This window comes from Helianthus annuus, chromosome 1 (genome assembly GCF_002127325.2).
Source record: "Helianthus annuus cultivar XRQ/B chromosome 1, HanXRQr2.0-SUNRISE, whole genome shotgun sequence".
In the NCBI taxonomy this organism is placed as follows: Eukaryota; Viridiplantae; Streptophyta; class Magnoliopsida; order Asterales; family Asteraceae; genus Helianthus; species Helianthus annuus.
This window is the reverse complement of record NC_035433.2, coordinates 32,124,100-32,136,490: the sequence shown is the minus strand read 5'-3', so window position 1 is coordinate 32,136,490 and position 12,391 is coordinate 32,124,100. Positions and strand designations below refer to the sequence as shown.

General features: G+C 38.1%; 1 protein-coding gene across 1 annotated transcript; it reads right to left on the bottom strand.

Moving 5' to 3' along the window:
• Positions 1-9,148: 9,148 nt before the first annotated feature.
• Positions 9,149-12,162, bottom strand: LOC110944505 (peroxisomal membrane protein PMP22). The gene is made up of 7 exons (XM_022186168.2): positions 11,774-12,162; positions 11,315-11,413; positions 10,606-10,707; positions 10,455-10,530; positions 10,003-10,073; positions 9,828-9,913; positions 9,149-9,513 (listed from the first exon to the last, which is right to left on the bottom strand). Exons 1-7 carry the CDS (start codon positions 11,840-11,842, stop codon positions 9,462-9,464), a joined length of 555 nt encoding a protein of 184 aa, XP_022041860.1. The 5' UTR covers positions 11,843-12,162; the 3' UTR covers positions 9,149-9,461.
• Between the last annotated feature and the right edge of the window lie 229 nt (positions 12,163-12,391).

The window sequence follows — 12,391 nt, the reverse complement described above, 5'->3', positions numbered from 1 at the left end:
TATTGGGTTTTACTTTTAATGCTTCCGCTGTTTAATTTGAACTTAGTTAACTAGCTTTGGTCACCAATTGTATTATGGATGATTTTATTTACTTAATTATGCTGTTCAATATGATTGGTGGCTCGATCCTGGTCATGTCACGCCTCCAAGCGGTGATACTCCGCATGGTGGATTTTGGGGGTGTGACATTTATGACCTGAAAGTTCTATATTTTCTTTTTGCAAAACCGTATCTATGTTAACAGAGTTCCCGTCTGTTGTTTCTACCGAATAAATTTGCTAAAGTCTGGTTAAAGGTAGATTAAGAGCTTGGCAGAACGAAGTATTTATAAAACTTTAGTTTGCACCAGAGTCAAATAATACTTTCTCATAAACGTTGTGAACTAGGAACGTACCCGCTATCACATCCGGAATCAAATCTGCTTCCTGTGTAGTCAACTGGAAGGCTCTTGCATTCTTTTTGGTAGTTCCCTCCGTAGGTTTAGCCTTGTTATCAGCTGGTTTAACTAGTTTAGGGCAGTCTGGCTTAAAATGTCCAGCTTCTCCACAATTGAAGCAAATTGTTGATTTCTTTCTTCTGCAATCTTCTTCTTGGTGCCTCAGGATTTTGAAGAAGTTATAGTATCCCTTACATTTTCCAAAATGCTTTCTTTTACAGGTACTGCAAAATGGAACAGTGGAGGATTGCCCAGTTCCTCTTTTCTTGAAGTTGTTACTAGTATTACCCCCTCGGAATCCTTGGGTAATCTTCTGAGCCAATTCCTTCTTTCTGTTTTCTTCTCGCGTACGCACTAGTCCGTCGGTCAAGGTGTTGGCTAATTCCACCGCATCGTCAATCGTGCGGGGTCTTGCAGCTTTGACGATATCACGAATCTCGCTAATCAAACCCCAAATGTAGCGAGAAATAAGTAACGGCTCTGGCGATGCCAGAGTTGGCACAATTGTGGCATACTCGAAGAATTTCGAAGTATACCCTCGACAGTCAACATCCACCATTCAGTGGCTCAGGAACTTGTTTGCCATTTGTTCTTTTTCATATTCGAGGCAGAATTTCCTTTCCACCAATTGTCTAAATTCTTCCCAATTCATGGCATAAGCCATGTCACTTCCTTTGGCTTGTGTCACACCCCGATTTCCACGTGTCTCACCGGTGGGCCAGGTGGGAGATTACCGTAACGTAGTTGGCAACAATATAGTCAAACCACACAATATATGAATGCACAGCGGAAGCATAAAGATAAATATATTTAAACTTTATTTGTAATATCAAAGTATCACCATTGTTGAAATAAAATCCACAGGGGATCAGTAATAATAATAAAAGTATTGTTCAACAGACGAGGCATCCTTAAGCTTGCGAGACTCTTTAAGATGCTAAGGGGACATAGCCAGCCAATTACGTTTAGTACCTGCATTTAATCTTTTTGGGAAAATACGTCAGTTTACACTGGTAAATACATTCAACCGACACTTTTAAAAAAATGTTTATTAAAATTGATTTGAATGCACAAGGCGCAAACTCTTTTATAACTTGGGAGAATTATTTAAATATATAATCTTGTGAACGAATTACATGTTCCTTATGCGTTCAGTAGCCCGGATCAAGTCCGGGTTAAAGATCAATAGACACACCACAGCGATCTATTTATGCACTGACGAGTGTACGCCTACACTCCGCGCTTAGGTCGTGGCCATTTCGTAAAATGATGCCAGGGATATCCGGGACATGGTCATTAACCCCCCAAAGGCTTTTAAGTAACAAGACTGTTTAAACGAGCCGATCAAATTTATTCAATTACCCACTTAACTGTGGAGAATTTGATGCCCAATCAAGAGGTATACTATATACCGTAACCCAAGCCCGTATAACGGAAGATAAGTTAAAAGTATTTACCTTTGCAAGTATAAATCCTTAATCGAAATAAATTGCAGATAGCTTTTACTGGTCCCCTAATCTGGAACGAAGGTTTAAATTAACCTATTAGAATCCTAACGGGTCTTTAATTTAGCCGTAGCTTAGACCGGTCAGTTTCAAAGGATAGTTACGGTTTAATCGCGTGAAAGGCGAAAACCGTGAATGGAATGTGATTTTGACCCAACAAGTTTGAAGACTTGTTTTATATGGGTATAATAATCACACTCTGGATTTTGGGGTCAAAACAATATGGTTTGACCCGTTTCGGCTAGTTTATGTAAACTAGTTACATAAGCCGAACCGTGCGCGCAAAAGGCGCAACCTACACTGATTTCCTAATTCAATATGTTTTAAAGAGGTTGTGGTATCAGTAGGATACCTTCCATAATGCCCGTAACTAGTTTAAGTTCATATTATGCCCCGTAGGGGTATTTCGGTCTTTTTAAAGATCATAAAAGAGGTTTCTGAGTTGTACAGGAAATCTGAGTCTCCCGAACAGTTTGTAAAGCCTAAAATACTTTATTTATTATTTAAAATCAGTGGCAACTGGAATCGGGTCAAAAGACCTTGTAGAACTCAAGTTATGGCCGAAAAGGGTATATTCGGTATTTACCGAACCGTTGCCATAACCGCAGGTTATGAGCAGGTTAAAATAATTAAAAATCATTAAAAATCCCAAAATATTATTTTACATCAGTGTGTAAAAGGTTTGGTGTCGAAATCTGGGTTTAGATAGGCGTTATGCTAATTGCGCTAATTAATTACTAAAGTTTTCGCAATTTGCGCTATTTAGCATAACTCCTATTCTGGACCTCAGATTGACGTGAAATTTTAGGGACATGCTTAGAATTCAGTAACTAAGGTTATGGTTCTTTCACATGTCCGAAATTCTCGTTTTAATTTAAAAAGGGCGTTACGGTCAACTTTTAAGCATTTAACGGAAAGGTGTAAAAGACTCGGACAAACAACGAACCGGTCACAGAGGGTTATACCATCATGTAACCTGGTCCTAAGAGAGTCCTAAGGCATATCTAAATCATACTTTAACGGGTCAGAACTGAAGTCAATGCAAAAGTCAAAGCTTTGCGATTTTCGGCTCCGAACCGGGTCAAAACAGTAAATGGTCGGATCAAACAAGCTTAGACTAGTTAATATACTTATTATCATGTTTTATGAGTGTTTAAACAGGTTACATATCATCTACATTACAGATTATGCATGAAATCGCAAAATAGCATTTCTGTTGACTTTTTCTAAGCACGTTTGACTCGACATTTGGACTAGTTAGAGTGGGAATCAGAGGGTGCCCCTTTTGGGGTTTATATAACTATCTTTGATTCGACAAACAACTGGACCATTTGTGATTTATCGCAAAGTCAATCGTTAATTACGACGGATTGACTTTTAAGCTAAAACTATGGAAAAACGAAACCACAAAGGGTTAGGCAACTTACAGAAACTTGGTGCATGACTAAGGATGTTAGAGGAATGCTTTAGAGCTCCAGAAGTGAACTAGAATGCAGGTTTGAGGTGTATTTCACAATGGTACACTACCATGCCTTTTATAGTGAAAAACTTGGCTCAAGATCATTACAACTCACCCTACAATGGATCATGGATGTTCAGCAGGTGGCCCTGGGTGCTAGGGGGCATGTAGAGGGCGCCCATGCTTCAATAAATGCCCAAATGATCGTTCACTAGCTCAAACATTGAATCTGTCCAAAGTTTCTGCATCTGGGACTCCCACGCGGCCCGCATTAGGATTCAGACAACATGGACGCGGACCGCCTGAATCCCCATGTCAGTAAATGGATCTTCAATTGGCGCGCGGCCCGCATTAGCTTGACCATATTCTTAACGCAGCCCGCCTGAGGGTTAAATTCCAAGATTTTCAAATCTTTTGTAATGATTAACCTGACCTTTCGGTTTCGAAGGGGTAACTTTGCGATTTGGCCCTCGATTATTTACAATTAAGGGCCTTGTGACTTTTACTCGCAATGTTAAGCCCCCGGTTAGTTTAATTACTATCCGAAAAGCCTTAACTTTTATTGTTGACGCTTTTAACCCCTCGCATACGAATTTGATCATAACTTTCTCGTTTTAAAACGGAACTTCGCGAAATTTATATAGTATATTCTAGTGAGCGTATTTTACTGTTACAAAGCCTCGGGTTTGTCAAGGGGTCACTCAGAGGTATAAATTAAACATGTTGACACGATTAACCCCTGTAGCTTGTAATCTCTCACTTTCTCCCGCGTTTCGCTCCGTACGATCCATGATTTATTCGTTTGAAGGTACGAGCATCATTTAGGGTTACTATACAGTATATTTACCCTTTGTTGACATTTATAACCCTCGAATTTTCATACTTTCAAGGTTTGTCAACTTTAGTCCTTTACTTAGTATTTACTACCACGTGTAAACTCATGATACGTGTCAACACATTATTGGACACAAAATTTCGAGGTGTTACAGCTTGCAATACTGTATTCCACCATTCTAATGCCTCTTCCTTAAAAGGTGAGAAGCATACATAACTTTGTCTTCCTCTGCGCATTTACTTATTTTAATTACTCCTTCAGTTTTCTCTAACCAACGTAGTGCGGCTGTAGCCCCTTCATTTCCTGCAAATTTGGTTGGTTTACAGGCAAGAAATTCCTTGTAAGTGCAACCAGGTGTTGCAACTTTCATTTTCTTGAGTACTGGGTCTTGAACCACATTATTCTCATTGATGCCGCCTCCATTAACACTGTTACTGAAATTATCATCGCGTGTGCGTTTACTGGGGTTGGCTTGTGAAGGCTCAACAGGACTTTTAACAGCAGCGACGATTGCGGGGATAGCATTGGCTATTCCCTGGGCGACGATGTTTTCTATATCTTGCCGATTTAGAAAATGATCCTAATTATTGTGTTCCGATTGATTAACTTCATTAACAGCGTGTTCCATCTGATAATTAACAGTATATACAAGTTATTGACACAAATAAATAACAACCAAACGTAAATAAAATAATCGCACAAAATCATGTCAACACGTATAGCGAAAATTGTTGACTTTGCGACTTTCATATTTTATATATTTTAGTATGCATCCGTACACACCAGTTATCTTACAAAAGGTTTTATTTTGAGTTATTTTACATGGTTATATTTTTATTATTATTTTATTATTATTAAACACATAACCACACCACCATGCAACCACAACCAACTGGCATCTCAGAAACGACGCTCCCTCTCGCCGTATTTCCATGAGATCTGTTCCCCCACTTCTCGGATTCGATTTCCTGCATCCACCAGCTCCTCGCCATAATGGCGGAGTTCAGCCAAGTTCTTTGTGCTCATAGGTGGGTTTGGTGCAGGTTCAGGGTCAAACTGTGGGGAAAAAGGTGTTAGGGTTATTTAAGAGATTCTGAAATTGCCAGCCAGTGGTCCACGATTCTTCCAGCTCTCCTTGTAGAGGTCGGGGGTTGACAATGGGATCTGGGATAGCAGGTTCTAGATTAACTGGAAGTTGTGATTCAATTGGGTAATTGAAGAGGTTTTCATCGGCAGGTCCGATGAGGTCGCTAAGTGCCAGTTTACGATCCAGCTCCTCCCATGATGGCATTTCCTGGGCTTGCCCGGAATTTTCCCCAATCTCTTTTCCTTTCCCCTTATCCTTCGGATCCTCAATCTTTATAACTTTCTGTACCGCTGGTTTCTTCCCACGCATACGCCTCCAGCCTACAAGTCTCTTTCTCTTTTTCGTCTTTGCTTTCTCCTGAGGTTGGGCCTGGAACACCATTGGCTCTTTAGTATCCGCCTGGTAGCCAGTGAAAGTGCCAGTAGTATCCATATCGGTGCTATGGATAGTAAAGTTTCGGAGTGCCTCCGACAGTTCATTCATGCTGTTAGCACACATGAAGATACACACAAATTTAAGTTAAGATTTTATTTTTTGTAAATTTAAGTTTTCACAAAATCACAAAATGGCAATCAGAAAAATTAAGTATTTCTAAATACTTAATTGGCTTAAATCAGTGGCTCTGATACCACCTTTTTCTGTCACGGCCCCCGTCCCGGTGTTACCCGGTCCAGGAGCCGCTGGACAGAAACCCGTCGTATTGATTATTTTATTTGGCAACGGAAATATTTGACAGGATCTTTTAAACTGAACATGCCCAATTATTTTATTTCACAATTTGGGACAAACCCCATAATTTATAGTAAAGGGAATTTCATGAGGAAATCCCTTGTTTTACAAAATATGTTTATTTGTTTTATTGAGCCACTACTTCAAGCTTGTTAGTGCTCCGTAGCACTTTCTTGGATTCACAGTAGGTCACCTGAAACATGTTTAAAAATATTTTATCAGCGGGGAAATACTGGAGAGTTATTCAGGTTATATAAAACGACACCTTAGTTATGAATTACAGCACAAGAGCGATTACAATGGCTACTATCTTATTTTTATCTAGCGCCGTGTCACACCCTGGTGACGATGGTCATACCACTATTGAGTCCTTTCACCCAAGTAGTGATGATTATCACTGTTAGGTTGGTGAACCTAACCGTGAGAAATTAGTAATGTGCACAATACCCCACTTGCCAGTGACTTAAGATAACCACGACTTAATCCCTGTAATTATAACTTTGAAAATAGTTGGAGTATTGTAAAACATTGTTAATAAAAAGAGAATGACTCACATTGCAGGTTTAATTGGGCAGAGTTTAGCCTACTGATTTAGCCGTGTAACCTAGTTTAAATAACAATGCACACGAAACTAGGTCAGTAACTTAATACAACATTTACGATAAGCTCACGAAATTAAAACCCTCACGACGAATTACAAAGTATAGCCCTGATTTGCGCAGCACTTAAACATCCATCGGATCGGTTTCAATCGATCGGACATTGTATCGTAGTAGTGATCGAGTTAATACCCTGTGTATTCGTATCAGCATTTCTCTACGTGAAAGTGTGATTTTGAGCAGTTTCTTTCGTTTTTGATTGAAATTTTCGAGCACAGAAGCAAGTCCCATGCACCAGCAATTTATAGCAGAAAAATAGGTTTTACGCGGCCCGCATAAACCTTAATAAGAACTTACGCGGCCCGCGAGGGCCACCTAGTCTACGTGTAGGGCTTGTGTGTCACGAGTAGGGCTGCCACATGTGCGACACGTGGCCCGGCACGCTTATCCGGTCAACTTTAAGTTGACGCGGCCCGCGTAAGCCTAAGCTTACGTTTTACGCGGCCTACGTGAAACTCAAAATTCTTGTTTTCTTGGTTTTCAAGCACATTAGGGTTTCAGGGGTCCGGGTTGTTACTTACGAGTCGTTTTGGGACATTTTTGCAGGTCCTTACAGGTTAGACTGTAATAATGTGTTAGTAAGGGGGGTTAGTTGTAATATTGTAACAACAGTGGTTTGGAGTTAGTTGTTAGTTACTATAACTAACTAGTTGGTTAGTGAGAATGGTAGATGTGAATTGAACAATCTTCTTCTCTCTTGTGATTCTTCTCAATTTGTAGCTAACAATTTGGTATCAGAGCTACCGATTCTCGGTGATTCTGTATATCAATTCGAATCAAAACAACATAATTAAACAATCGCTTCATTTCGATCTCGAAATTGATCATTGTTCGATCGATTTCTGTTAAAATTTCAATTCGAAAACTTTGAAATCGATCTTTGTTCAATCGATTTCTTTTCGTTCTTTCAATTCCGAAATTAATCTTTGTTCGATTAATTTCTAAATCAATCAGTGAAGATGTCTACGCGAAGTCAAACAATGGAACAAAAGTTACAGGAGCATGATACCGCTTTACTTCGTTTGGAATCTGTGGCCACTAAGAATGCTGAGAATATAGCATCTATGAAAATTCAAATGGAAAATCAAATGAATGAAATCATTCGGAGTATTCAAGCTTTAAGTAACAATCAAGGTCATCAGGCACCACAAGGTCAGCAGATTGTTGGTCCTTATCATAACAACAATAATAGACTCACAAAGATGGAGTTTCCAAAATTCGATGGTGAGAATATTGAAGGATGATTGTGCAGGGTAGAACACTTCTTTAATATTGATGCTACTCCTGAAAATGTTAAGGTAAAGTTTGTGATAGTTCATTTGGAAGATATAGCTTTACTTTGGCATCAATCATTTCTGAAGTCTAGGGGGGGGGGGGGGGGTAGTATTGAGGGTATATTGTGGAGTGAGTATAAAGGGTTCATTCTTGCAAGATTTGGGGTGGGTCTTAATCAGTATGCAATGGGGGCCTTGGTAGATCTAAGACAGAGTCGGTCTTTGAGTGAATTTTGCAAGGAATTTGACTTAGCTTTGACTAGGGTCAATATTTGTGATGAATATGCAGTAAGTCTGTTTTTAAGGGCTGTTAAGCCTGAGATTGGTAATCCTGTGAAGTTGATTAGGCTAAGAAATTTACCGGAAGCATATATGTTAGCTAGGATTCAAGAAGACAACAATGCTTCTTCTGTGTACCAGGGCAAGTCTTTTAAATCTTCATACTCCTTTAGTTCCAAAAACAGTGATTACACCAACAGAAATGTGAGGGGTTCTAATTAATGAGAAGTTTGTATTTTAACCCTCGGGTTTAGGTTGTCTTGTGTTTCGAAACTTCCAACATTTAAATATATTAAAGTATGTCTTTTTTTTTCTAATTACTGTTATAGTGACACATCAACCCTTCCGGATTGGAGTGTTACAGCAAACCTAAGACATATATATACACTCTCCTAGAAATCCAGCATTTATCCATCCTTTTCAAGAAATTATGGATAAAAAAAAAAAAAAGTTGAGCTACAAAGGGCCCAAGTCTAGATCCATTTGGAGTTGGTTGTGTGGGGCTTAGTTAACAATTAGTGATTGGCATAAATTCCATCATGCTTTTGACTTTCAGCTGTGTCCTTCAAATTCGTTCTTTTTATTGATTATGATTTGTGAATCATAAGTTAACTGAGTTACAGAAAGTATAAATGAACTCGTCCAAATATACAACCAGTGTCATTTACAGAGAAGGCGAACAAAAATCAACGACAGACGTAGTGCTGGCTGATCATAACCATCAAACAGCTCTTTTTAAAGGTTCACTCGCAACTCACTCGTGTATCTAAACCTGGGTTCAAGCTTAAGTGGCCAGTTTTAGCTCTGCAGGCCAATTTCAATTAAATTTATTCTTAATTCGACAAGCGAGTGAAATTAAATTTTAGCACGACCTGCCATACTTAATTAAATCATAATTTTCAAACCAAAAACCGCAAGCACATAAATAGGCGAGTTACAACTGTGTGTGCGATCAATGAAAGCTTATCGAGCACATAAAATCTAACCATATCGTTGATTTTGATCAATAATAACTACTATAATACATAAATATTAATAAGGAAACCTGACAACCCGTCTTGCTGTTTTTCCATATTTGGGAAAAAAAATAGATGTAAACAAACCTTACAATAACTTATGAGCTAAATAAGAGCCAATTCTGCATAGCTGCAGCAGCAGTAGAAGAAGAGGTTATTTGAGAAGCTCCTTTATTACTTGCTTAATCTTTGGTCAATGTCATTGATCTTGCTTTTAGACTCAGGAATATACCCCTATAAATCCAATTTAAAATAAGTCAATTTATCATCACTCTTGATGATTTTAACATCATGCTTTTTTGTATTTATTTATTTATTTATTTATTTGAGTAATTATCGTCGCTGTGGTTTGTCAAAAATCACTATTTCAGTCCATTAGTTTAAAAATTGCGATTTCAGTCCCTGTGGTTTCACTTTCGTAACCATTTCAATACATTTATTCTGTAAGTACAAGGACTGAGGTGGATCACTCTTGATGATTTTAACATCATGCTTTTTTTTTAAATTTATTATTATTATTTTTTTTGGTTTAACTGAAAGACACTTACCAGCACATTGCAACAAAGCTTTGGACAATGACACGGAATTGCAGCGGCACGTGGCGGTGGTTTATCCACCCGATTACGGGCCAAAACTGCACATTTGGTGGTAAATATTATTCATTAGTTACATTGTTGTAGAAAGAAAAGAATACAAGCAGCTTAGAAAAGGAAGATATTGTACCGTCCATGATGCATACTGAACTGAAGGGTATTCCTTCTTGATTTTAGATTTTACGTGGATCCATTGTCTTCCTGCGTATATCGTAACAACAATCGAAGTTATTATATGACTTGAAAACAGTGGCGGATTCAAGATTCTTGACATGAATACACACTATCATGACAGTAAACTTTGAGGGGTTGCACTAGAGATTTAGAATAACATTTATTTTTTATTTCTTCCTTTTATTCACTACAAAACATTAGAAATCCTTTCTTTTATATAAAACAATACTAAAAGAACTTCATATCTTGTATACAATGTCACATTTAGAGGTGGTTTAGTTGCCCGCTTAAGGTGATTTATCCATTATTAGAATCATTTGTTCAAGAAAATAATAACAATTTGACATATTTAATAAACAAATGATTCATAACTAATAATGCCACTAGCAGTAGGCCAGTAGATCTTACCCTCGATAACAAACCCGTAGTATAGCATAAACATCAAGTTGTTCCATGGACTTGCGGTCAATTGATCAACCACCACCTAGACAAAACCGCCAATTAGGCATCACATAACTTGGTAAATTCCCAGCATATTCAAAGGTTCAAAGAAGAATACCTTCTTGACAACCGTTGCGTTGTCTTTTTTGCCCTTGAACAGTTTATCCAATAAGGTGTGGTAGAAATGCCCGAACGGTCCAAGATATGCGCACCCGAAAAGCTGCATAGCAGTAAATCCACAAAGGAATATAATATTAAAAGGGATGCTTTAAACATTCCAGATTTCAAGTGATTTTAGCATAAGAGTTCCCAAGTTCACCACATGAACTTAATTTGTGCTCTAAAATTTTTAAACAAACCAAGATTAATCCCAATATTTGATTTGACAAGTAAACAACATTTAGTGTTAAACAGACACAACTGACACACTATATGTACACCAGCCTTCATACCTACCATATCACAAGGCGGAAATGGGTTATACGGGCCGCATGAAGGGCTAAGATGGCTATATGAATTAAGACCCGTATGAGAGGGTGTTCGTGCACACCATACGGCCCGTATGAAGGTTTAGACCGACAAAGAAATGACTTGTGTAACACCATATGATATTATACGTCCATATAACCTTTTTCCGCCCATATATACGACCCGTATAATGTGACAGGTACATAGTGTACCAATAACAACACCCCAGACAACTATATACTTCTTGAATAAAAGTCAACGGATTGACTTCAAAAAGTCAACACACACTAGATCAGATTTAAATCATACAAACCTCCAAAAATTCAATTAAACCCAAATGAAAGTCAATAAGATCATACCACTTTGAGAAGAAGTCGCCGGATTTGCAATTTCTGGATGCCAGAGAGCTTCTGAGACACCACATCACTGATCGCCGCCAGTGTTCCGGCGGTCAACGCCTGAAATTAGGAAATAATTTCAGTACTAAATCACTTAAAAATTTATAAATCAAGAAACCCAAAACCCAGTTCTTGATTCACCAAAAGAACATTACCCAGATCATAATTCTTCAAATTCAATAAATTTCAGTACTAAATCACTCAGATATTTAAAAATCTAGAAACACAAAACCCAGTTCTTGAGTCATCTAAACAACAAAACCCAGTTCAGTATTCATCAAAATATACAAAACCCACTTTAAAATCAATAAAAATTTCAGTACTAAATCACTTAAACATTTAAAATCAAGAAACTCAAAACCCAGTTCTTAATTCATCAAAAGAAACAAAACCCACTTCCAAAAGAAAAAAATTCAGTACCTTTGTTCTTAAAGGATGTTCTTGAAGCTGCAACAAATACTGTTGAAACCCTTTCTTTGCAATCGACATTCTTGAGGGGTGGTTGTTAAGAATTCGATGGGTTTTTGGATTTGAAAGCCGAATGGTGTGTCTGTCTACTATAAATATAAATAGTGGAATTGCAAAATGTGGACTAATTTTAGATTAAAAAAATTGGGATTAGATGGGAGGGATATTTGGATATACTTTCTTCCGGTTTTGTCCCTCTACCCACCTACCACCGTAACCGGCGTTACGGAATGCATAGTACATGGGTCAGGGAGGCTGCCGCAGCCCGTTAATGGCTTTCTTGAATTGGTCAAAATCACTGGTCTTGTTTAGGCAGTGTGGTCAAACCATTACCCTAGCCAAAGGTGCTTTTTTTTTTTTTTTTTTTTTTTTTTCGTAACATAGGATTTAACAAACCCAAAAGCTCGAGAGCTACTCATTATTGGCTCGGTTAAAACCCTAAATGAGCTGAGCTTAACAAGTCCGAGCTCGAATCTGAATTAGAGCTCGTTTTGTTATCGAGCCAAAAAAAATTCTACTTTTTATATATAATATAATAATAATGATAACATTGGTGAGCCGAACTCGAGG

Excerpts from the sequence above, each read along its gene's own strand:
- LOC110944505 (XM_022186168.2), bottom strand. The coding sequence starts at position 11,842 with ATGTCGATTGCAAAGAAAGGGTTTCAACAGTATTTGTTGCAGCTTCAA. Across the intron at positions 11,414-11,773 it reads AACATCCTTTAAGAACAAAG|GCGTTGACCGCCGGAACACT; the intron begins GTACTGAATTTT and ends TCCTAATTTCAG. Across the intron at positions 10,708-11,314 it reads GGCGACTTCTTCTCAAAGTG|CTTTTCGGGTGCGCATATCT; the intron begins GTATGATCTTAT and ends ACTGCTATGCAG.